Here is a 27,191-nt window from a genome sequence, read left to right as displayed (position 1 = left end):
TTTAGGGATCAGGAATAATTGGAGTTTGGGCATAGAAAGTGTGTTTTAGGGTTCAGAGATGGGTGGAGTGTAGTGGTTGTGGGGAGGTTTTAGGGTTTACCGATAAGTGGTGTTTAAGCATGTGAGGTGTTTTTAGGTTTCAGGAATGGGTGGAGTTTAAGGGTGTTGAGGGGGGTTAGGGTTCATGGATGGGCATGGTTTAAGGCTGTTGAGGGTTTTTAAGGTTCAATTAGGTTATTATGTTTGAAAAAGCCAGACCAGACGCCAAGAAAACAGTAGAAGGGCACACCTTTTTTTACGACCAGACTTTTGCCACACCACGGTGGAGCGACAATGGTGCCTGAGGCAGATGATTCCAGCATTTCAGAAACTGGGTTGCGAGGTCTATCTGATGAACCCCGCTCGCTTGAAAGTGATATCTAAGGGTCGGATGAGAGTTTTTACGTCTGAGATTCAAGCAGGGGGTTATTTGAAAGAGCTGTCTGGTGAATAGGTTAAGGGGTCTCTCTTTATGATAGAGTAGGCTGTTCATGCGTAGACCTGATTCTTCTGAAGTAATCAACTTTTTTTCACTTATGTTTGGTCTATATACGATTTGTAGTGGGTTTGTTAGGGCATAAAAGTGGCTTTTCTTCTTGTTTTTTTTTGGGGGGGGACAGGGAGCAACGGGGGCGCACAACGTGGGAGGCATCGCGAGGGTCTGGTGACCTTTTTTGCCGAAGTGTTGGGGGGGACCAGGGTGGGGGTGGGCGGATCCTGTTGGAGGGGGTAACACAATGGGCATGGGCAAAGGAGCTATCAGAAATCATTTGTTGTCCTTGGGGCATTTTTGCTGGATTTATGGTTGGTATTCAACAGTCAAGCAATGGGCGGTGTCCGAATAGCTACTATCAACATATGTGGTTTGAATGATCCGGCTAAGCGGGGCAGGGTGAAAGAGGATATTAAAATTCTCAGGGCTGATATAATCTGTCTCCAGGAGACCCATATCCAAGTTAGTCAAGCCCAACTTTTGAAATTGGATGGGTTTCAGTTGGTGATCTCTACTAAACAGGAAACCAAGACAAGGGGGGTTGCCATCTTTGCTCGAAGGTGGATGGCAAATTTCCCACGCTCAATCTCAGACCGATATGGTAGATGGGCCATAACTCAATGTGTTATGGACAATAATGTTTTCACTCTTTGCTCTATCTATGGCCCGGTACTGGATGCAACTGAATTGTATGATTGGCTGAACACTGAATTGGTAGGGTGGCCGCTCCCATTGATCATTTGTGGCGATTTCAACATCAATTTGGGCTGGGATGTCCAGAACCTATCTATAGCAGGCTATAAGGGCCGCAAACCCTAGGTTTTTAGTTCTTTGTATTATATGAGGGAGCGTCACGGGCTAGTTGATGTGTGGGCTGCAATAAGAAGTGGCGAAGATGGGTTCACATATTATTCGACCCCTCATCATTCGAATTCTAGGTTGGATTATTTTTTTATTTCGCAAAATTTGGTGGCGGGCTGTGATATTCAGAAATATCCCAAGGTTATGTCTGATCATAACCCGCTGGTTTTGGAACTATCACCAAAGTGTGTTAAGAATAGATCTAGCTGGACTTTTAATCGTACATTATTAAGCGATAACCAATATGTGGAACTAGTGGCTGTATGGATCACCAGGTTTTTTGCAGAAAATCAGGGGAGCACTAGCCCCCAAATGGTCTGGTATGCACTTAAAGCCGGGGTGAGGGGTGAAACGACACAGTTTGACTGGCAGGGTCAAAGGCAAGAAAAGGATAAAACAAACGGGCTATACGCCGCATTGAGTAGAGCCGAATTGAATCTGGGCCAGGTGATCCTGGATAAGGGTGACATCAAGGCCACTCAAACACGGATTGCAAGTGCCAGAGCTGCTATAGTGGAAATTTCTACCAGTAAGGCTGCAGCGTGCAACGTTGCTTGGCGTACGCAAATGTACGAGAGTAATGAAAAAACAGGACATACCCTCGCTGTACGTATAAGGGAAAAGGATGCTCAGACTCAAATATTGGGGATTAACGATCCAAATATTGGATTCGTAAAAGATCCCCATGCTATTCTTTTAGCCTTTCAGAAGTTTTATCAGAGACTATATTCGGAGGATAGGATGCACAATGAAACTCTGTAAGAGGAGATAGCGGGATTTTTAGATCAAGTCTCAATAGAACCTCTCCCCTCCTTAGATATTGGTATACTCGAAGCACCCATTACTTTAACAGAGGTAGTCAAGGCTCTGGAGATGACTTCTTCTGGTAAAGCGGTGGGCCTTGATTTTTTGCCAGGAGAGTTTTATCAAATGTTTGCCACGCAGCTTGCACCAATTTTGCTGGAACTCTTCAGTCTGATTCAGGCTGGTGAATCTCCGCGTGATTCATGGAGATATGCCAAAATTGTGTTTTTCTTAAAGAAAGGGAAGCCGGCAACGGATCTAGGGGCATACCGCCTAATCACTTTAATCAATAGCGACATTAAAATCTATTCAAAAAGTGTTGCGAACAGATTAGGCTCTGTTATCAAAAAAATGGTGTCACATAGTCAACATGGCTTCGCCCCGGTCGTGAAACCATTGACCATATTCGTAGAGCCATAACTCTATTTGATTACACCAAGGTGACAGGAGACCCTATGGCATTAATTTTACTCGATGCTGAAAAAGCTTTTGATAGGGTCTCCTGGCCTTTTTTATGGGGAGCAATGAAGTACAACGGAATTGGGGAGGGGTACATCCGGGCAATTAAAGGCATGTATATAGAGCCCGTAGCTAACATAGTCTTAAAGGGTAGTTATTCTGGAGAGATCAGTATAGAGCGGGGTACCAGGCAAGGATGCCCCTGCTCTCCCTTGCTATTCGCAATTTATATTGATCCTCTAATTAGATTGATACAGGCAAATCAGGCAATTCAATCTGTGTCAACGTCAGGAGGGGAGGTAAAAGTTCTCGGTTATGCTGACGATTTAGCAATAGTGACTCCAGCCCCGCAGGAGACTTTAGTTGCCCTAGGAGATATCACATCTAGATTTGGGAACATTTCTGGCTATCACATGAATGCAGGAAAAACCCAAATGGTGATAAATCATAAGGTGGATATGGTTGATTTACGGATAGTTCCCCATGGGAGGTATCTCGGGGTTGAGATTAGCTCCGACCCGGTCATGATTGTTGATATCAACCTTGGGCCACTTTTAGGAAAAATGAAAACCGACTCCAAGAGAATGAATAACCTACATTCAACATTGATGGGTGGGCCAATGTCATTAAAATGACGTTTTTGCCGAAAATTCTGTATTATTTTAGGGCCATCCCTCTGGAATTTAGTAAAGATTGGTTTCGGAAGTCAGACCAATTTGTTTCCTGGTTTATTTGGGGGGGCAGCGCCCAAGAAGGGCTTTACGATTTATGACCTTACCTCGAGACAGGGGGGGATGGTCCGTCCCAAATTTCCAGGCATACTATTGGGCCACCTTTTTGAAATATTCAGTGGAATTGATTAATGGTTGTAGTCTAGACAATTCAGGATGTTCAATTTTCCATCTTTTTTGTGGGGCAGAGGCTCGGGGACTGCTGCTACGACATATAGATTATGCATATTTCAAGAGGGTTAAGTTTAAAGTTTTATTTTGTATATATAAAGTGTGGACCTCCATCGGGAAAAAGATGGGAATTCCCCGGGTGCATAGGTATTCCCCACTTGGCAGTAATACCCTTCTCTGTCCGGACTTTTTTAGTGATAGCTACTTTCGTAGGTGGAAAGAGAAGGGGATTTATTGTATTGGGGATTTCTTAGCAGGGGACAGTATAATCTCTTTTGAATTTCTTAAAGATCGTTTTGGGATGGGTAATACGGATTTCTTTAAATATCTACAAATCAGGGATGTCATAGATAAAAAATGTCGCAATCGGGCTCAATTCCCCTTGTTAGAAATGCTGGGTAAAAACAGGCCTCCACAAACAGCTATTGTCTATAGATCTATTGTGGTTGGGATGGGGGATGATTTATCTAAACATTTTGAGCGATGGCAACTGCAGCTACAGGCCGGGCAGGGGGATTGTGAGGACTCCTTGTTTTATAGTCAAACAACATGTATATCGGCTAATTTACAAATACAATGTTTCAAGACTTGGTGTAATCTATATGTCACCCCCGCTCGAATACACAGGTGGGGTGGTCTCACTGGTATTTGTTGCCCGCGCTGTGGAGAGGTAGCTGCTGATAGTACGCATATGTTTGCCACATGTTCTAAACTTTCGTCATTATTATTCCAAATCGAATGTCGGCTGAGGGTAATGTTGGGCTTTGCGTTGATACTTACCCCACTGACTGTTATGCTGGGTGTGTCAGAGCAAGGGATGGATGAAAATAATAAGAAATTTGTGTTTGTAGCAATGGCCGTGTATCGTATATGTATAGCCACAGTCTGGCTGGATATCACTCCCCCTACAGAATACGTCTGGCTTAGCAAATTTTTGTATATATATAATTGGGAGATGGCGGTAGCGAGGAGGAGAGGTAGGCGGGCAAGAGAGAAAGGAGAGAACCTCTGGCTGTGTTGGACCCGGCCTCGTGACGTGGTCCTACCCCTCCCGCATGGCGGGCCCGGGACGACATCGGCCCTCCGTCGACCCGCCGTCGACCCCCCTGAACACGAACCATCAACGAGAACAACCCCCGGCTCTCCCCCCTGGAACCCCGGCAGACTCTGCTCGTCAACACTGCCGGTCTGGCGACCATGCCAGGCCTCCATTCCCAGCCCGACTCCATCTTGGGCCCGTCACGTCCCGAGCACGTGGCCACAGCCTCCCTGGCCCTGGCCCCAGCGAAGCCCCGACATCGAGGCACCAAGATCCTCCCAGGTGGTAGAGTGGCCACTTGACGGATCCCGGAGGAGGGGAGTTTCGATGGCTCTCCAGCCGTCCCCGGACGTCTGGTATCGATCGCCCTCCAGCCTCCCTGGACGCTGGCTCCACCCCCCCTGCTGGGTGTCTGGACACCTTCATCCCGGCCCCTCTGACCCCCAGGCGCGAGGGTCTGGATATCAAAGGACTCCAGTCCTATATCTGGGCCAGCCCTGGACTAGGACTCTAGTTGTATCTTGGAGTCGAAGCCCTGCTGACCTTGTCACGGCTGATCCTGATCCGAACTCAAGCCCTGGAACCTTCGAGGCCCTGCTGACGCTGTCGCGGCCTGACCGAGCTGAACCATCTTCGAGGCCCTGCTGACGTTGCCGCGGCCTAACTGAACCACCTTCGAGGCCCTGCTGACGCTGTCGCGACCCGACTGAGGTGAACCATCTTCGAGGCCCTGCTGACGCTGTCGCGGCCTGACCGAACGGAACCACCTTCGAGGCCCTGCTGACGCTGTCGCGGCCTGACCGAACTGAACCACCTTCGAGGCCCTGCTGACGCTGTCGCGGCCCGACCGAGCTGAACCATCTTCGAGGCCCTGCTGACGCTGTCGCGGCCTGACCGAACGGAACCACCTTCGAGGCCCTGCTGACGCTGTCGCGGCCTGACCAAACTGAACCACCTTTGAGGCCCTGCTGACGCTGTCGCAGCCTGACCGAGCTGAACCATCTTCGAGGCCCTGCTGACGCTGTCGCGGCCTAATCAACGCTGAACTATACCAAGGCCCTGCTGACGCTGTCGCGGCCTGACCCCCTTGAACTATCCACGCACCAGTTGGTGCCAAGACTGTCCCGCTACCCCCTTACTCCCGAAACCAAGACTTTACGGATCCCTCGATCCCTGCCTGCTAACCTGCCAAGAACGTGCCTTCATTTTTATATAAAGATACTTGTGAATATTCCTTCGTGTGGTGTCCATCTGTAGTAGTGTGATTGCTCAGCTGTTACGATTGTAGGAGAGGAGCCTCGCCAAGGAGGCCTCCCTACGGCGCTCGGCCTATTCCGTAGAGAGAGGTGGATCTCCGGGCAGACAGTCAGACATCTTCTGTCTCCCCTGGGGTCGCCTTTCCAACATTGGTGGCAAGCGACGGGATCCGTGCCCGCGCAAATCGTACAGCGAGTAACTCGCCACTACTAACAGAGACCCACAACCACAATGACTACTAAGGAAGGCGGAACTACCACAGAATTCCAGAAGGAACGATTAGAGGATTACACCCATAAAGAACTCAAACAATTCTGCAAAGCCCTGGGTATCGCTACCACCGGACTAAGCACGAAAGACGATTTCAAAGACGCGCTGCAAACGTGGGTGGAAACCGGAGCGACCCCACCCCAAGCTAACGATGACATTGTCCTAGAAGTACCCCTGAGTACAGTCATAGCCCCAGTGGAAGAAAGAACCGCCAACAGAGAACCGGGCCTCTCCCACGAAGACGCCCGGGAACGAGAGAGGAGTCGGCTCCATGAACTGGAGCTCGCCCGACTCCGGCTGGATGGAGAACTTCAACTAGCAGAAAAGAAAATGGCCATTGAGCAGCTACGATTAGAGGGAGATCTGGAAGAAAGGCGGAGGCAAAGGGAATTGGAAGAAATGAAACTCACGTACGAACACGAGTGTGGCCTCAAAGAACTCGAGATCAAAGCCAAGAGCGAAGAGGCTGGCGCCGCGGTAACCCGGGACCCCCCACCTCCTGCCGACCCAAAGGTCCACATTCCCAAGGATATCGTCAAGGAATACTACAAGAATGACGATATCCAGCAATGGTTCAAAGCGTATGAAGTGGCCATGACCGTGCACCGCATCCCGCGAAAAGATTGGGGTGCCGGCTTATGGGGGAGATTTGTCAGCGAAGGAAGAGACACCCTGCTCGAGCTGGCCGAGGACGTGATGTCCTCCTATGACCACATGAAGGACGCCCTGCTCACCCGGTATGGCCTCACCCCCGAGATGTACCGACAGCGGTTCAGAGACTGCAAAAAGATCCCCGGTACCACGTGGGTAGAGTATGTAAACTTTTATAGCCGGGCCCTGGAAGGGTGGATAAAGGGCAGCAAAGTGTCCACCTACGAGCAGCTGTTCGACTTCATCGTTTGGGAGCACCTCTCCAACAACTGCTTTGTTGAGCTCAGACAGCATCTCCTCGACAGCAAGCTGACCGAGCCCCGGAAACTGGCCGTCGAGGCCGATCAATGGGTGAGCACCCGGGTCCCCCGGACCCCGATAGGAGAAATGGGACGAAATGGCCAGGGGCACCCCCGCCAGCGTGGCGGCGGAGGAGGCCAGAACAGGAGCCGAGACTTCCCATCGGCCCCGGGCCGGAGTCCGCCCCGGGGGTCACCCCAGAATAACACTCCGCCATCCCTGACCAGAAGAGGGCCTCCTCCAGCCCGACCGGGGCCCCGCCCAAACAGTACTTGCCACAGATGCCAGCGGCCCGGTCACTATGCCAGTGACCCCCTCTGCCCCATGAACCAGCGTCCCGGCACCACCGGGCCTCCGACCCGCCAGTTCGCTGCTGCCGCCCTGGGGAAGGGGGAGAAGAAGACGAAGAGGTCCACAATGAAGATCAAACCGAGTATGAACCGGCCGCCATGGCCCTAGCCTGCCTGGGCGAAAGAGACATGGTCCCCCAGGCCCCGCTACCGAGCAACACTCAAAAATACCGTCAGTGGGTCCTCATCAATGGACGGCGGACCGAAGCCCTCCGAGACACGGGAGCCAGTGTGACGGCCGTCCGCTGCCACTTGGTGACCCCCGAACAGATTATACCAAACGTGCGATGCCCCGTGAGGGCCGCCGACAACTCCGAGACTCTGTGTCAGATGGCCCGAATCCTCTTCGAGTGGGGGGGGGGCGTCGGGCACCTTCAAGGTGACCGTCCGGGACGACGCCCCCGTGGACTGCCTCCTCGGAAACGACCTCGAGAGCTCTCCCTGGGCCCAAGTCGAGCGGAGAGAGCATCTAGGAATCATGGGACTACCAGAGTGGGTCTGCGCTACGACCCGATCTATGACTGCCCGGGCCCCGGCGGCAACCGAGGCCACCCCGACGGAAGAACCGGAGTGGCCCGCGCCACCACCGCCCGCAGTCAATGAAGAATCCGAGCCCGAGCCATCGGAGCAGGACCGAGAAGGCAGCACCGAACTCAGCGACATACCTGAACTAGCCCAATGGCGCCAGGAGGGTGGTCCCACCTGAGAACAATTCCGGCAGGAACAGAAGACCTGCCCCTCCCTCGGGGGGACCCGGCAGCAAGCCACAGCCCAAGCTGCCGGGGACACCTCGGGGTCCCACTGGGTCTACTGGGACCACGGCCTCCTATACAGTGAACAAAAAATTGCCGAGCTGGGGCCAGCCGAGTGTTAGTGGTCCCCCTACGATTCAGAGACTTCCTCTTGAACCTGGCACACGATGTGCCCCTCGCCGGGCACCTGGGGCAGGACAAAACTTACAGCCGCCTGGTGACCCATTTCTACTGGCCGAAAATGCGCAACGATGTGCATAACCACTGCCGCACCTGCCCGACATGCCAAGCCAGCGGAAAGAGTGGGGGGAAGGTGAAGGCCCCGCTCCAACCCTTTCCAGTAGTGACCACTCCCTTCGAGCGAGTGGGGATCGACATTGTGGGGCCCCTGGACCCCCGAACCTCGCAAGGGCATCGCTTCATCCTCGTCCTGGTGGACCATGCCACCCGCTATCCCGAAGCCATCCCCCTCCGAACCATAACGGCTCCCGTGGTGGGCCGAGCCCTGATGGGGATCTTCTCCAGAGTGGGGTTCCCCCGAGAAGTCGTGAGCGATCGGGGCACAAACTTTATATCGAAGTATATGCGGTCCCTGTGGCAACAGTGCGGGGTCACGTATAAGTTCACCACCCCGTATCACCCCCAAGGGAATGGACTTGTGGAGCGGTTTAACCGAACCCTCAAGGGGATGATCCAGGGCCTAGAAGAACCCCTCCGCCGCAAATGGGACGTCCTGCCGCCCTGCCTCTTGTTCGCCTATCGGGAGGTACCACAGAAATCCCTGGGGTTCAGCCCCTTCGAACTCTTGTACGGGCACCCTGTCCGAGGTCCCCTCAGCCTGGTCAAAGAAGGCTGGGAAACTACCGTCCAAGACGCACCGCCGGATGTCTACCGGTACCTCCTGACCCTCCGAAGCCAGACTCGGAAGTTCCGGGCCCTTGCCGAGGCCAACCTTGAGGCCAGTCAGGAGGACATGAAACGCTGGTATGACCAGAACTCTTCATCCATCGAGTTCGAGCCGGGCCAGCAGGTCTGGATCATGGCCCCGGTCAAACCTTGTGCCCTCCAGGACAAATGGTCGGGCCCCTTCAAAGTGATCGAGCGCAAGAGCCCCGTCACCTATCTCGTGGACATGGAGTCACCCCGAAACCCCCTCCGGGTTCTCCACACCAACCGGCTCAAGCCTCATTTTGCCCGCACAGAACTGAGCCTGCTGCTAGCTACCGATGATGGGGCCGAAGACGACTCCGAGCCCCTGCCCGTCCTCCTGAGGTGCGCCGAGAGAGACGGCTCTGTCGAGGGAATCTCTCTCTCCCCCGACCTGACCCCCGCACAGCGCCGAGACTGCCAAGAGCTGTTGGGGCAATTTACGGACCTGTTCTCCCTCACCCCCGGGGTTACCCAGTGGTGTGTCCACGATGTCGACACCGGGGACAGCCAGCCAGTACGCCCCCCGGCCTACCGAGTTCCCGACTGAGTTCGGGCCTGCATCCAGACAGAAGTTACCAAAATGCCAGCCCAGTAGTCCTGGTCCCCAAAGCCGCCGTACCTGGCACCCCTCCAGAACTCAGGTTTTGTGTCGACTACCGGGGACTAAATGCTGTGACCAGAACCGACGCACATCCCGTCCCCCGGGCCGATGAACTAATCGACCGCCTGGGAGCCGCCAAGTACCTCAGTACCTTCGACCTCACAGCCGGGTACTGGCAGATCGGCCTCACCCCTGGCGCCCTGGAGCGATCGGCCTTCTCCACCCCCGATGGCCACTACCAATTCAAGGTGATGCCCTTCGGCATGAAAAACGCCCCAGCAACCTTCCAGAGACTGGTGAACATAGTGCTGGCGGGGCCAGAAGAATTCAGCGCCGCCTATCTAGACGACATTGCAGTGTACAGCCGCCACTGGGCCGAGCACCTGAAGCACCTCTGGGAGGTCCTGACGGCCCTCCGACGGGCCGGACTAACTGTGAAAGCCAGCAAGTGCCAGATAGGTCAAGGGTCCGTGACCTACCTGGGACACCAAGTGGGGAGCGGCCACGTGGCTCCCCTCCAGCCCAAGATTGACGCCATTGTGGCCTGGGAGCCCCCGGTCAGCCAGACAGCCGTCTGAGCCTTGTTGGGGCTCACTGGATATTATCAGCGCTTCATAAAGAACTATGGAAGCATTGTGGGCCCCCTCACTGAACTGACCTCGAAGAACCGGCCACAAAAAGTACAATGGACACCCACGTGTCAGGTGGCCTTCGAGACTTTGAAAACAGCCATGTGCACCGCCCCTGTGTCCTCCAAGCCCCTGACTACAGCCGGGAGTTCGTAGTCCAGACCGATGCCTCGGAGCACGGCATTGGGGCGTTCCTATCCCAGATTGACCCCGAGGGGATTGACCATCCGGTGGCCTTCATCAGCCGGCGGCTGCTGGCCAGAGAGCAGCGATGGAGCACCATTGAGAGAGAGGCCTTCGCCGTAGTGTGGGCCCTCAAGAAACTCAGGCCCTACCTCTTCGGCACCCACTTCCGGGTCCAGACTGACCACCGGCCCCTGCGGTGGCTGATGCAGATGCGTGGCGAAAACCCAAAGCTGCTACGATGGTCCATCTCCCTGCAAGGGATGGACTTCACTGTGGAGCATCTCCCTGGCGACGACCACGCCAACGCTGACGGCCTGTCCCGCTTCTTCCGCCTCGACGAGGAGAATACCCAGGAAGATGGGTGACTCTCCCCGCCTTCAGCTGGAGGGGACGTGTGTTGGACCCGGCCTCGTGGCGTGGTCCTACCCCTCCCGCATGGCGGGCCCGGGACGACATCGGCCCTCCGTCGAGCCGCCGTCGACCCCCCTGAACACGAACCATCGACGAGAGCAACCCCCGGCTCTCCCCCCTGGAACCCCGGCAGACCCTGCTCGTCAACACTGCCAGTCTGGCGACCATGCCAGGCCACCATTCCCGGCCCGACTCCATCTTGGGCCCGTCACGTCCTGAGCACGTGGCCACAGCCTCCCTGGCCCTGGCCCCAGCGAAGCCCCGACATCGAGGCACCAAGATCCTCCCAGGTGGTAGAGTGGCCACTTGACGGATCCCGGAGGAGGGGAGTTTCGATGGCTCTCCAGCCGTCCCCAGACGCCTGGTATCGATCGCCCTCCAGCCTCCCTGGGCGCTGGCTCCACCCCCCTGCTGGGTGTCTGGACACCTTCATCCCGGCCCCTCTGACCCCCAGGCACGAGGGTCCAGACATCAAAGGACTCCAGTCCTATATCTGGGCCAGCCCTGGACTAGGACTCTAGTTGTATCTTGGAGTCGAAGCCCTGCTGACCTTGTCGCGGCTGATCCTGATCCGAACTCAAGCCCTGGAACCTTCGAGGCCCTGCTGACGCTGTCGCGGCCTGACCGAGCTGAACCATATCCGAGGCCCTGCTGACGTTGTCGCGGCCTGACCGAACTGAACCATCTTCGAGGCCCTGCTGACGTTGTCGCGGCCTGACCGAACTGAACCACCTTCGAGGCCCTGCTGACGCTGTCGCGGCCTGACCGAACTGAACCACCTTCGAGGCCCTGCTGACGCTGTCGCGGCCCGACCGAGCTGAACCATCTTCGAGGCCCTGCTGACGCTGTCGCGGCCTGACCGAACGGAACCACCTTCGAGGCCCTGCTGACGCTGACGCGGCCTGACCGAACTGAACCACCTTCGAGGCCCTGCTGACGCTGTCGCGGCCCTACCGAGCTGAACCATCTTCGAGGCCCTGCTGACGCTGTCGCGGCCTGACCGAACGGAACCACCTTCGAGGCCCTGCTGACGCTGTCGCGGCCTGACCGAACTGAACCACCTTCGAGGCCCTGCTGACGCTGTCGCGGCCTGACCGAGCTGAACCATCTTCGAGGCCCTGCTGATGCTGTCGCGGCCTAATCAACGCTGAACTATACCAAGGCCCTGCTGACGCTGTCGCGGCCTGACCCCCTTGAACTATCCACCCACCAGTTGGTGCCAAGACTGTCCCGCTACCCCCTTACTCCCGAAACCAAGACTTTACGGATCCCTCGATCCCTGCCTGCTAACCTGCCAAAAACGTGCCTTCATTTTTATATAAAGATACTTGTGAATATTCCTTCGTGTGGTGTCCATCTGTAGTAGTGTGATTGCTCAGCTGTTACGATTGTAGGAGAGGAGCCTCGCCAAGGAGGCCTCCCTACGGTGCTCGGCCTATTCCGTAGAGAGAGGTGGATCTCGGGGCGGACAGTCAGACATCTTCTGTCTCCCCTGGGGTCGCCTTTCCAACAGGCTGCCTATGCTTAATTGGCTTAATCGTTAGCTAAAGATATATCTGTTTATATTTCTGTTGCTATCTCATGTGCCCCATTTATTATGCTACTGTTTTATTGTATTATGCTATTATCATTCCTTTTTGGTATTTCTTTTGCGTTTATGGATCCGCTGGGGGTGGGAGGAGTCAAATTGTGAAAAATATTAGGGGCTCTAACCACAGTTTTGGATTGTTTCCTTCGAATGGTATGGTTTAAGTTTGTTTTCTGTGCTTGTTACCCCAATAAAAAAAAAATTGAGAAAAAAAACACTTGTGGCTGAATTTCCAAAAGTGAAACCAGTTTACCTGAAGTAAATACAGCTTCTGTGCTTGCCCAAAGTTACATTATATTTCACAGACCCTCCTTTTTCTTTATTTTCACAAATGGGAGCGCTTTTAAGTAACAGAGTTCAGGATGTGTGCTGTACAAACACCTCTTATGATTTTTTTAACATACTCTAAAGCTGCTCCATCTATCATGAAAAGCTAGGCCATGTTTACTATTTCCAATACATGACTACTGACTTGCATCTTAGTTCACTAATGGCATTGTAATTGGGGTGGGGTAGTAGACAGTAATGCTAATAAGTTCTTGTTTAAAAACTATCACTTTTAATAAATACCCATCTATGCAGTGATATAATCTGATATACTAAAATGGGGGGGAAAGGATGCCCGTCTGGTGGACTACTCATCTGGGTGGGCTCACATTTAGGATGTAATGCAAGGTCCCTCAAGACAAATTCTGAGGATGTCCAATGTGTGTTATTGGAATGGCCAAATGCGGCTAAACTAGCACTGGTCAATGTATATTCTAGACCAACGGGCGTAACTAACGTCTCAGGAACAATTGAGGACTTATCCCTCTTTCTGGGTACTATTCCGCAAGGCACCTCATATGTGGTAGGGGGTGACTTTAATTGTCAATTTGAGCCGCTGCCATCCTTTCTGGAGGGCGCTTCCATGGAGGAGGACGATCAATGGGATATACCATCTGTGGGGGGCCCACCAGTGAAGTCCTGGACGCCGTTAGCTACCCAAATTATGGCCTTGACTCTTAATAACTCTATAAGGGCCTGTAATGGGCGGGTCATTGGGGATATTCCTCCGAAACCCACTTTCAATAAACCAGGGCAGGAGTCACGCTTGGATTACATTTTTGTGGAGATGCGTGACTGGGCTAAGGTCATGAGTTTCAAGGTAATCCCACGAGATGAAAGCGACCATAATGCGCTGATCTTGAAATTTTCGGTGCCTGGTATTACTATTGACAACCAGATGGCCAAAGCCTCCCCGGACTCTAGAGTGATTCTATCTAACGATAGACGCAGAGTCAGATGGGCTAAAGTTATAGGGAACCCCAGAGATATTTATCGGCTTTATGCCATGATAATTCCGGTGTTACAAAGAGTTGAAGAACTTATTTTACTACCCCAGTCTGTGGAGAATTATAATAAACTCGGGGACCTTCATTTGGAGCTTACTAGCGCTCTAGCGGAGGTACTGAACCCACGAACGATGAAGAAGAAAGGCAAGGGGATGAAAGCCTCATGGTACAATGCAGCCTGTAGGAAGGCCAAAGCTGATCTCCTTGAGGCAATGAAGCAAAAGGGCAATACAGCACTGATCAAGGTTAAGAGGAATGAATACAAACACCTAATCCAAAATGCCAAGATTGAATGGGACAATGAAAATTGGACTGAAATGGTGGGTGCCCTTAATTCTAGAGATGCCTGGAAATTTTGACAGATTGTTAAAACCGGCTCTGCGGATCCAACGCCATCAGTAGAAGCTAATATTGCTCCTAGTGTCTGGGAGGTTCACTTCCGCACCCTATATGCACATGCAAGTATAGATCAGGTAGAGGAGACAGGTAATCTAGTGGCAGACCCTATCCCTCTAGTGGACCAGGATGAATTCACTGTGGCGGAGGTTGGCGCTGCAATTTCCAAACTTGCAGCGGAGAAAGCCCCAGGCTTGGACAAACTCCCGGGAGATCTGTTCAAACATGAACCAACTGTTTGGGCCCCATACTTACAGGTCCTATTTAACTCAATCCTAGGTGGGATGGCGGTCCCTAGTACTTGGCTGGGGGCAGAGATTGTACCCATTTTTAAGAAGGGCTCTCCTCTGCTCCCAGCCAACAACAGGCCTATCAGCCTCATTGACGTCTAGCAAAAGGTCTTCGCGAGGCTGATTCTGGACCGCCTATCAGTGTGGATGCTTGATCACTCAGTCCTGAGCCCCTATCAGGCAGGGTTCAGGAAAAAAGTTTCTACCATAGACCAAATCTTCCGCCTGGCCCTTATATATTGAAAAACAGTAAAGTTGGAGGGTGGCAGCCTCTACACCATTTTCGTAGATCTGCGGGCAGCTTTTGATCTCGTACCCTGTAGAAAACTCTGGTCCGTCCTTTCAAATATGGGGGTACCGCACCACCTTCTAAAGATAGTTGTCCGACTACACATGGATAATTATGCACAGGTTAGATGTGGCCGGGATGGTTCCCTATCGAACAGATTCCCCGTTGACAGGGGGGTAAGACAGGGCTGTGTTCTGGCACCACCCTTCACTATCCACTCTTTTTGACCGACACTTGGACAGGAACAGCCCAGTCCCTTCTTTGCTCACCGACCCTGTTCTGCCTCTATGTCAACGGGGTAATTGCCCATCTAAATGGGGTTGAGGATAGTGATGCCCCCAGACTTGCTGGCAGCAGGGTACCGGAGATTATGTTCGCGGACGACACCCTGCTGCTGTCCAAATCTCCTATGGGGATCCAACGAATGCTTAATGGATTCAAGGCATTCTGTGAAGAGCATGGCCTTGAGATCAATACTCTTAAAACTAAATATATGATTTTTAACCCCCCAACAAAAACACGCCCTAACCCGTGTATCGGTGCAAATAGGTTAGAAAGGGTTCAAACCTTTGAATACCTGGGGGTCACTCTAAATGAGAACATGTCTTGGGGTCACCATCAAACAAAATCCCAACTTAAATTGGCCCAACTGGCGGGAGGAATCATTAGCCTTATAAACAAAAATAAATCCACTATCAAGGCGATTGGTCCCCCATTAGAGATATATTGAGTGCAGGCTAGGGGAGCGGTCACGTATGGAGGCGAACTCTGGGGCCACATGTGTAAACATGAGATGGTGGCAACGGAGAATAAATTTATCAGGCAGCTTCTATCACTTCCCCCTAGTACCCCCTTGCTTCCAATGAGGCTTGATCTGGGACTGAGGCCACTCGATGAAGACCTGGGTGCCAGGCCCCTAACTTTTTGGCGCAGGGTCTGGACCACACCAGAGTTAGCGAATTATAGGTCCGAGTTGCAGGATATCCTGACTTACCCGAATGTGGGGAAAATTTCCTGGTTCCAACACATAAAAAATTAGCTTGGGCGTCTAGGATTAGCTACTTTGTGGTCTGACTCCGTGATAGCTTGCCCTACGGTCTCTCGGAAGCAACTGCTTGCACTGTACCACAAAAGCAAAACCGCGGCACACAGACAAGGCACACAGTCCGGCACTCTAACTGATTCTTTTTTAAAGACTAAGGATATTTATAAGTTGGAGGGAGTCTTAGATGCCATATTTCCAACCACTACGAGGAAATTGTACCTACAGTGGAGGTACGGAAGCCTACCAATTCGAGCCTATACTAGTAAATGGACTGAGCCCTCCCTGAGTCATTGTCCTGGGTGTAATTATGACCAGGAAACAGAGCTGCATATTTTGTTTTTCTGCCGAGCTTATGCGCGGTCAAGGAGGCACTGGATCGTACCGGCCTGTAAAAGCTTGGGTTTCACCCACTGTATACAAGCGTATAGGGTCTTTAAAACAGATCTTTCAGGTTTGATCGTGTCTGCCTTAGCTAAATATTTGGAAATTTTTTGGCAGAAGAGAAGACGCTTACTAATTAGGGCTGTAGAATAAACGATAAATTTAAAAAATGTTTTTTTAACATTTAATCATCATTTTAATAATTTTATCTCTCTTATGAACTAATTAAAACTGCACGCACGATGCTATGTCTAAAGAAATTACGTTGCTGATTTAAAGAGCCCTGATTGATTGCCCATGATGTAACGCATTGTTTTATTTGTATAAAGGTGTGTTTTTATCTTTTATGGCAAATGTTGCCAAAATAAAGATTGTTGATGATGATGTTGATGATGATATACTAAAGTGAAATGCTTCAGCATGCTAAAGGAATACACTTTTTTGAATTTGAAGTGTTTGATGCATGATATACATGGAAAATGTTTTCATGGCTTGGTTTGTGCATGGACTCTTAAAGCCAAGCGAGACCCTTGGCTCAGTTCTGTATCGGCTCACCCTATTATTAATTTGGTGGTGCCCCAACCGTTTTTAACAACTTTAATTTAGAACATGGGGCCTTCAGTCAATTGATAAAATGATTTGTAAAAGGTAAAGATTGGAAACATGGAGCCCTGAATGCACCAATTTGTCAACTCTGCCATTAAGGTTTTTTGTAGGGGGGATTAAGAAGAGTGCAGTGAAATACATTAAAAATCAATGATCCCAAGACAGCGACTACAGGATGTTGTGTTGTACATAATTGTAGTCATGAGTTCCTCAGGACAGCTACTTGGCCCAGGTGGGACTGGCAGGGGCATAACTTCAGGGGAGTGTTTGTGGTATGGCCTCCTCCAAATGCATTCTTGGCTTGGAAATTGAATCTGGGGGTACTGAGTTGGGTCTTCTATGTCTGCGTCGATTTTTATTGCTGTCGTTATTTCGCCACAAGCTTTTAATATTTTGGTGCAGAACGTTTTAATGAGGGGTTTACAAAAAAAATTTAAATCTGAATCCAAAGAAGTACTCCTTGACTGTGAGAAAATTTACTATTTTTTGGAATTCTTAAACATTGTTAGTACTAGGCTTGGAAAGCTGCACTAGTCCCAGATTTCTATGCATACTACTGGAAAACAAACACCCAAAAGGTAATGGGTTGGAAATAGTCTACCAGGAGAGAGACACTCAGGTAGCTTTCCATCCCATTGTTTTTCACCCACTGTGCCACTCTAGACAGAGGCCCAACTAATGCAAATGAGGACTGACCTTGTTCATCATGGAAACAGTCCATCCTGAACCTTGGTCATCTCACACCTCCACCATGCAGCCCACTGCTTTTTAAGTTGGGAAATTTCAGATTCACACCACGACCCCCTCTCGTATCTCACTTACTAAACAACGCCCCTGACCACCATCAATTCTTGCGTAACATGCATAGCCTTGAAGTATTCAACACAGTGCGCTGATTTAGTGCTGCAAAGGATTAAACACAAAACATTAAGCTTTGGTCTAAAATGGGAGAAAGAAAGATAATCTTGAAGTGGCCAAAATTGCACAGCATGAAACCACGAAACCTTTCTTCAATCCCAGCATCTACTATGCCACACTGTATCATTCTAGTCAATTACTTTTTCGACACTGCCTCCTTTTCTTTCATTATCATTTCAGAGTACCTTGAAATACATTAATTCAGGGGGTTCGCTCCACAAAACCAAAAGACTGTAATGCTACTCAGTCTATAGTGACACCCAAGGTCATTTATGGGGCAAAAGACAACTGACTTTCCTCTTGGTTCACTAAAAGCATAGTCATAAGGGAAGTGGCAGTAGGGGCATGAATGCTTCCAAGTTTATGATTAGAATCACTTCTAACAATTGTCATCCAATGCAATGGTAAAATATAATATAATAAACCTAAATGCTTTGCATAAAAAAAATTACACCGTTTTGACTAATGCAGGAATCCATTTACTTTGCATCGTTTGTAGGCAAGAAACGGGGTTGGCCCAGCCCCTAGCAACAAAATTGACCTCCTCCAATAGTAAAACTGGCTCCCACTCTGCCAGTCCACAGGAAAAACCCTGGTGCCCAGTACAGCAATTCCAGATCTGAACCAATATACAAATGTGCATCCAAAGCACCGGGAAGGTAGAAATATGCAAATATATTTTCATGTGTCAGGGCTAACCACTCCCTCCAGCAAGGAAACACCAGAAAGTTCAGAGGTCATACCCTCCCAAACACATATTGTTAACAGCACTTGGAAAATGCAAAACTGCAAGAAAAGGCACTATTTTAAAAAATACATTATCTGTAGAGCTATCAACTACTCAGGAAGAGCCAGGTAAACCTCCAAGCAACCTGTAAAGTAAAATGCACACTGCATTCAAAGGCAAATTCAGTCACTATGGAAAAACATTACAGGTGCCCCTGTCCATAGGCAAATAAAAATGTCAACAAGCAGGGAATACGAATGCAGGGATGGGGTCTGCGGTCTATAACAGGACTCCGTCGCTGCATTCACAGGTATTCACCGAGGGTCACAAAATACTTTCTTGCTCATAGATAGGAATTCATAGAGCATATTATCAAGCCCATTATCTCCGCTTTATCGGCAGTTTCCTGCCGATAAAAGTGGTGATAATGTATCGCCCGTCCTTGATAATATGCCCCTGTGCCTTCTGTGTTTTGCTTCTATGCTCTTTTCTCTCTTTTTGAGGATTATTTGTATTTAATCATACAAGATAGCATAAAACTGATACATCTGATCCTACGTGGGCTTGACCACTTCCCAGCGTAAAGAGATCGGCTAAAATTAAAACAATCCCGTCCATTGGGATTAATACATTTCATTGTCTGTTGCAGGTCGATATCCTCAGCAAAGCAAAGGCACCTACATTCCCATCCCTCTGGTTCAAGAATTCGAAGATGGCAAGTGGGGAGCCAAGCTCCTGCGTATTGAGCACAATTCTGTCAGCCTCTCCATCATGTCGGCTCCTGACTGCATTGTGGGGAAATTCCGAATGTATGTCGCGGTGTCGACCCCCTTCGGGATCCTCCGATCAAACAGAAACGTTGATACAGATACATACATTCTGTTTAATCCCTGGTGTAAAGGTGAGTGACCGATGATGATTGAATTCTTTGTGTTTGTGACCTGTACTATTGTACTTTATATTTCTCCTGGGTTCTGTATTGATCACAGGAATTTTCTGCTCATCCCAATGTTTGCAGCCAAACAGCAGGTGTATATGGTACTTCTTCGCGGAATGTAAAGTTCAGCATCAGTTTAAGTGATATTGCATTCATCTTGCGATATATTTTTACAGCCAGTTACACATTTCCCTTTACTGTAAGGGGGCATAATAATCCTTTCCTCTGCACACTGTGCTGAACAAAAAAAATCGATATTATTTATGCATTGGACAGAGACACATAACAATTTGTATCAATTCACGGTGTCTTTGCAAACATACTCACGGATACTGAAAATGCATAATTATTAACTATATGTACATTTTTAAAACCTCTGTGTCTTTGTAACAACAAATAGGAAGAACATGGAGAAAGAATGTGGAAGTGAAAGATAGGAAGGCAGTGACAAAGGTGGAAAGCAGGGTTGAAATAGAATTTACAAAACTGAGATAAAGAGATAAAGTGTAGAGTAATTGAAGAAAGGCAGGAGATGGAATCAACACTAGGGCACCTTGATATTCGCAACCATAGCATTTGGCAGTACTGGTAGCAGGTACCTAATAAAAGTTTTGGCCCCTGCATTTTAGTTACAACACTGCTTAGCTGTTTCCTAAAATAGTACCTGGAGTTCTTTTTCCTGGTTCTTTACAAAATTAAATGATTTTATGGCATCGCTCTGCTAAAGGATAAATGTATGCTACTGTCTAGAGGTAAATATTCTAATTGACAGTTAGATCCCTCCATGTCCGATCCCGCCACAAACATGCCACCGAAATCTGGGACCTCCTCGACAGCACCACCTCGGACGTAGCGTTCTTCACCGAAACCTGGACCAACACCACCTCATGACCGGACATCGCCATTGCATCCCCCAAGGATACAAGATCTTCAGGAAGAACCACCCCACCCGCCGAGGAGGAGGAATCGCCATCGTCCACAAATCCACCTTCTGCCTGAGCACACTCCCCGACGAGCCCACAGACCTGATGGAAAACCTTCACTTCAAGATACTGGCCAGCCCCACTGCCACCCTCCGAGGAACCCACATCTACTGACCCCCTGAACCCCGCAGACCCTTTTCTAACTCCATCATGGACATCATCTCCCTGCAGGCCATCGCATCCACCAACTTCACCCTGCTGGGAAACCTCAACTTCCATCTCGATAACCGATTAGAACCCAACACCACATCCCTCCTGGACAACCTCCACAACATTGTACTCCGCCAGATCGTGACCGAGCCCAGGCACTCAGCAGGACACACCCTCAACCCCCTCTTCACTACAGGACACTCCATCACCTTCAGCCACACCACAGAACTCCCATGGACTGACCATCAATGTGTCCACTTCACCTTCAGAACACCCACCGTCCGCAGACACCAGCACCTGCTCCCACGAAGAAACTGGACCAAAATCACCGACGACCAGCTCACCTCCTCACTCAACAATTCCACCCATTGTGGAAAACGACGAGCCCAACACCACAGCTCGAACCCTCCATAGATGGATCTCGGACAGTGCCAACACCTTAGCCCCCCTCAAGAAAAACACCAATACCTGTGCTAAGAAAGCCAGAGGGTTGACCACCAAACTTCGAGAGTCCAGGCGCACTTGCCGTCGCCTCAAAATGACCTTGAGGAGCACCAAATCCAAAGAAGCCCACAACAACTTCAGAGCCGCCACCAACGCTCACCACCAACTCATCAGAGAAACAAGGAAAAAAGCGATTGAAGACAGAATCTCCACCCACGTGCACAACAGTAAAGAACTCTTCAACATCATCAAGGGGTTCACCCAACCCACTAGCAAGTCCACTGACATCCCTCCCTCACAAGACCTTCTTGACAAACTCAGCACCTTTTTCCACCACAAAATCAAGAGCATCTATGACAACTTTGACAAATACAACCAACACACTGAATCCTCACCAGCCACCCCAACACCAGGAAACCAGCGATTTACAACTGGACAGCCCTCACCACCGAAGAAACACTGAATACAATTAAGTCAATCCACTCAGGGGCCCCCACAGACCCCTGACCCCACCACATCATCAACAGAGCCACCGACAACATCGCACCCATGTTCCGCCACACCATGAACTGCTCCCTGGCGACCGCCATGTTCCCAGACTACTAGAAACACTCCGAGGTTAACCCCTCCTGAAGAAACCCTCGCCGGACCCCATCAACCCCCAAAACTACAGATACATCTCCCAGCTTCCTTTCCTGGTGAAAGTAATCGAGAAAGCCATCTACAGCCAACTCGCCACATTCATCGAACATACTCGACTTCTCCCAAACTGGCTTCAGAAAAAACACAGTACAGAAACCGCCCTCCTCACCGCAACAGACGACATCCTTGTTATTCCTGGCTCCACTGATGTACGAGCGGACGCGAGACCTACCTGAGCGCTACATGGCGCTCTGCTGACCTGACGCGCGCTGTATTTGCAATTTGGCGGCGTTCTTTTAAAAAACCCTTTTTGATATTTGCTTTATTGTTCATTTACATATTCCCTGTTTTTAGCTTCTAGCGCCCTTACTTGCACCGTAATTGTGTAGTTCACCGCGCTTTGCGGGTCCCGGTTCCTGTGGGCTGGTTGTGGTTGTAGGAGTACAGTGCTTCTGTGGCGGCCATATTGGGTGAGGGGCACGGGCTGCACGGTCTAGTGGCTCAGGCGACGGCCTCCTCATAAGGGAGGTAACCAGGGGGCTCGTTCTTGTTATTCCTGGCTCCGCTGATGTACGAGCGGACGCGAGACCTACCTGAGCGCTACATGGCGCTCTGCTGACCTGACGTGCGCTGTATTTGCAATTTGGCGGCGTTCTTTTAAAAAAACCTTTTTGATATTTGCTTTATTGTTCATTTACATATTCCCTGTTTTTAGCTTCTAGCGCCCTTACTTGCACCATAATTGTGTACTTCACCGCGCTTTGCGGGTCCCGGTTCCTGTGGGCTGGTTGTAGGAGTACAGTGCTTCTGTGGCGGCCATATTGGGTGAGGGGCGCGGGCTGCACGGTCTAGTGGCTCAGGCGACGGCCTCCTCATAAGGGAGGTAACCAGGGGGCTCGTTCTTGTTATTCCTGGCTCCGCTGATGTACGAGCGGACGCGAGACCTACCTGAGCGCTACATGGCGCTCTGCTGACCTGACGCGCGCTGTATTTGCAATTTGGCGGCGTTCTTTTAAAAAACCCTTTTTGATATTTGCTTTATTGTTGATTTACATATTCCCTGTTTTTAGCTTCTAGCGCCCTTACTTGCACCATAATTGTGTAGTTCACCGCGCTTTGCGGGTCCCGGTTCCTGTGGGCTGGTTGTAGGAGTACAGTGCTTCTGTGGCGGCCATATTGGGTGAGGGGCGCGGGCTGCACGGTCTAGTGGCTCAGGCGACGGCCTCCTCATAAGGGAGGTAACCAGGGGGCTCGTTCTTGTTATTCCTGGCTCCGCTGATGTACGAGCGGACGCGAGACCTACCTGAGCGCTACATGGCGCTCTGCTGACCTGACGCGCGCTGTATTTGCAATTTGGCGGCGTTCTTTTAAAAAACCCTTTTTGATATTTGCTTTATTGTTCATTTACATATTCCCTGTTTTTAGCTTCTAGCGCCCTTACTTGCACCATAATTGTGTAGTTCACCGCACTTTGCGGGTCCCGGTTCCTGTGGGCTGGTTGTAGGAGTACAGTGCTTCTGTGGCGGCCATATTGGGTGAGGGGCGCGGGCTGCACGGTCTAGTGGCTCAGGCGACGGCCTCCTCATAAGGGAGTCATGCTTACGCGCAGCGGTCACGCGCAGCGGATACGCCGGATCATCGCCGGAGTCACGCCAGAGTCCAGCCCGTCTGCGCCTGTCAGCGTCCCGGTGGCGAGCGGGGCGGCGGGCTGGGCTCAGCCATTGGGCGTTTTAGCTCCAGGGCCCCCTCAGCTCCGATATACACCATGGGTGCTACGTTTATTACGCCCTTCCCAACCTTCTTCGGGTGATTGTTGTACTGTTTTCCCTGGTCGTTATAGGGGTAAGTGCTGTTGCCCTGGTTGCGGATGGCGCCCTAGCTGTGCTGTGTTTCTGCCCCCCAACAAAAAGATTGACCACGCTGGGCATCTCTGTATGCTGCTCAATACTAGATCTGTGGCTAGACATGCGCAGGATATTTATGATCTCCTAGACATGGAAAAGCCTCTTTGCCTCATGTTAACTGAGACATGGCTGGGGGAATTCTCAAATCCCGATGTGGCTGCCGCCATTCCTTCTGACTATAATGTCTTTAGGCAGGACAGACTCAAGGGCAGGGGTGGGGGAGTGGCTCTGGTGGTGAAGAAAAGTGTGGCCTGCTCCATTCTGCCTGTAGATGACATCCGCGGCTCTGAGTCCCTTGCTTTCTCCATCACCTTGGCTCCTCACCAATCCTTCAAAGGTCTATTAGTCTACAGACCACCCGGTCCATCTGGAACATTCTTTGAAGAGTTCGAGTCTGTCCTATCAGGGCTGGTTCTGAAAACGGAACAGTGTATTGTCGCTGGAGACTTCAACTTCCGCATGGATGACCTATTAGACCTGGACACCACCAAATTTCTGGAGGCCACCGCCCCCTTGGGCTTGATCCCGTATCTTTTGGGACCCACTCATGACAAGGGACATACCCTTGACCAGGTCTTTTCGTCATCTCCTTTGGAGGTTAAGGAGATTATTCCGGTGCTCAGGTCAGACCACAGGTTAGCCAAATTCTTGGTTAAAGGCATAATGAGATCTGCCAATTCCGTATCTCAGCAACAGTGCCGTGCCCTCCGGGCCTATCATTCTGTGACCCCGGCGATGCTCGCTCAGGCTGCGCTGGATCATCCGTGCCCCTTCTCAGGAGATCTGGAGAAGGACCTTGAATCTCTGCAGGTCTGGCTGTTGGACAGGCTTAATGACCTTGCCCCAGTGATGGCCCCCCGCTCAACACCGAAACGGGTATCGGCCCCTTGGTTCACTGCGGCATTGTCGACCGCCCGACAGTCTTGCAAGGTGGCGGAAAGAGCTTGGCGCTCTCAATATGATCCTAAGGCAAAACTGTTCTATAAGACAGTGGTTAAGGCATATCAGCGGGACATTCGCCTTGGTAAAAAGGTTTATCTTGCTGGGAGAATAGAGGCTGCCTCCAACTCCTGTAAGGAAATCTTTTCCATAGTGAGAGAATTCACAGCTCCCCGCTCCAATGCTTCCCGAGACATGCCCCCTAAGTCCTGGGCTGCGGATCTTGCTAACTTCTTCACCAGCAAGATAAAGCTTATCCAGGACTCTTTTCATCTGGTGGCGCCTGTAGGGTCAATCTGCACCGAGGATGGCTCGCGTCCGGCGGTTTCATCGGGCCCGATGCTGGCAATCTTCCCCCCCATTTCAGCCTCTGCTTCCTTAGGGCTAATGGGCACTCTTAAAACTGGGTCGCCCTTGGACCCCTGCCCAGCTAAGTTTCTATCAAAAATGGCGGAAGTTTTAAACCCTCTGGCCAATCCACTTTTGAACCTCTCGTTGAGCCAGGGTCTGGTTCCGCTAGCATGGAAGCAGGCAATGGTTATTCCCCTGCTGAAGAAGCCTGGCCTCGACCCTGAGGCATTGGTCAATTACAGACCGATTTCTCTCCTGCCAGCTCTTATGATAATTTTGGAGAAGCACATACATACGGTGCTCTCCAATTTTCTGGAAATGCACGAGATTCTGCATGCCACTCAATCTGGCTTCCGCCCTAACCTCAGCACAGAGACAGCGCTCCTGGAGGTGTCGGAAGACATTAAAGGGGTCCTGGACTCTGGGGGTAAGGCCATGCTGGTCATGTTAGACTTGTCGGCGGCCTTTGACACCGTCCCCCATGAGGGCCTTCTCGCTAGACTCTATGAGGTTGGCCTAAGGGGGACGGTGCTCAGCTGGTTTTCATCATTTCTAGCTGACCGCTGACAAACGGTCTGGGCCTCCCCGGACTCTGCTGTGATGCCGCCTTTGGGTGTCGGGGTCCCGCAGGGCTCTATTTTGAGCCCGACCCTCTTTAATATCTTTATGACCACTTTGGCGGCATTGGCGGAGTCTTTTGGGGCCCGGATCGTGTCCTATGCTGACGACACACAGCTCCTCTTCTCTTGTAAGAGTGGAGGAGATTTTAATGGAGAGAGCATCCGGGATTGCCTTGAGGCTGTCTTTAGATGGTTTCATCTGAGTGGCCTCAAGTGCAATTCTGAGAAGTCTGAAGTTCTCTTCTTTGGGTGTGCGTCGGATCCTGACTGGCAAACTTGGTGGCCTACCAACATGTTCCCACCATCCCGTCCATCTTTAGTTGCTAAGAACCTGGGGGTCAAGATGGACAAGGGCCTGACGATGAGAGCCCAGATCCTTGGGGTGACGGGCACCTGCTTTGGCCTCCTCAAGGTGCTGAGGAAGTTTTTACCCCTTTTATCGGAAGAACATCGGAGACTGACCGTGCAGGCTTTGATCGGGTCCAGGCTGGATTACGCTAATGTCCTCTACCTGGGCCTGCCAGAGTATCTGCTGCAGTGGCTCCAGGTTGCGCAGAACGCTGCGGCGAGAGCCATCTATGGCTTAAATAGGCGTGCCAGTGTTGCGGGTCTCTTGCAGGCCCTACATTGGCTGCCTATCCGCAAGCGGATCATCTTTAAAGCGCTGACTCTGGCCTATAAAGCCCTCCATGCTGGGGGAGCGAAGTACCTCCAAAGGAGACTGGCTTTTTACCATCCGGCCCGCGCTCTCAGATCGGAGTCACAGTTTTTGGCGGTGGTGCCACGTGTGAAAAGAGCTCGCATTGGAGGTCGCTCCTTTGGACTGTTGGCACCACAGCTGTGGAACTCTCTGCCGCTGACACTTCGGGGTGCCACCAGCCTACTTGCTTTTAGGAAAGGTCTAAAGACCTGGTTATTTACTCTTTAGGCTTTTTCCCCTTTTTCTTTATTGAGCTCCCCCTTTTTGTTTTACTGCTGTGTTATGTTATCTCGTCGTAGGTCTCACTGCTAAAGCGCCGGGATACTCTTTTTGAGTCGCCGCGCGCTATATAAAAATAAATATAACATAACATAACATAACATAACATCCGCACCCTACTGGACAAAGGAGAAACAGTAGCCCTCATCCTCCTCGACCTCTCAGCGGCGTTCGACACAGTCTCTCACCGCACCCTAATACGCAGACTCCACGATGATGGAATCCAGGACAAGGCCCTCAACTGGGTCCGCTCCTTCCTCTCTGGCAGAACGCAGCAGGTCAGACTCCCCCTTTCATCTCGGACCCTACCACCTGCAGAGTCACCTAGGGCTCCTCCCTCAGCCCGAAGCTCTTCAATGTCTACATGGCTCCACTCGCCCCATCATCAGAACCTATGGACTCAACATTGTGTCATACGCAGACGACACCCAACTCATCCTCTCCCTATCAAACGAACCCAACACTGCCAGACACAACTTTTTAGAAGGCATGGAAGCCGTCGCAAAATGGATGAAAAACAGCTGCCTACAACTAAACACCAACAACAGAGAAGTACTCATCATGGGCCCAAACCCTGATGCCTAGAGCGACACCTGGTGGCCCCCCGCCCTCAGAAACCCACCAACCCCAACGGACCACGCACACAACCTCGGAATCATCCTGGACTCCGGGCTCAAAATGGACCGTCAGATCAACTCCATCTCATCTTCCTGCTTCCACACCCTCCGCCTCCT

The 27,191-nt window shown here is 51.0% G+C and overlaps 1 protein-coding gene across 1 annotated transcript in view; it reads left to right on the top strand.

Annotated features, from left to right (window-relative positions):
• The window catches only part of F13A1 (coagulation factor XIII A chain), a 485,935-nt gene that overhangs the window by 97,946 nt on the left and 360,798 nt on the right, over positions 1-27,191 (top strand). Inside the window, exon 4 of the mRNA XM_078688057.1 lies at positions 19,158-19,409. Coding sequence (XP_078544183.1) covers positions 19,158-19,409 — 252 coding nt within the window. The remainder of the gene's footprint in view (positions 1-19,157; positions 19,410-27,191) is intronic.

This window comes from Lissotriton helveticus, chromosome 4_1 (assembly GCF_964261635.1).
Source record: "Lissotriton helveticus chromosome 4_1, aLisHel1.1, whole genome shotgun sequence".
NCBI lineage: Eukaryota > Metazoa > Chordata > Amphibia > Caudata > Salamandridae > Lissotriton > Lissotriton helveticus.
The sequence above is the reverse complement of the archived record's forward strand: the minus strand, read 5'-3'. Positions and strand labels throughout refer to the sequence as shown.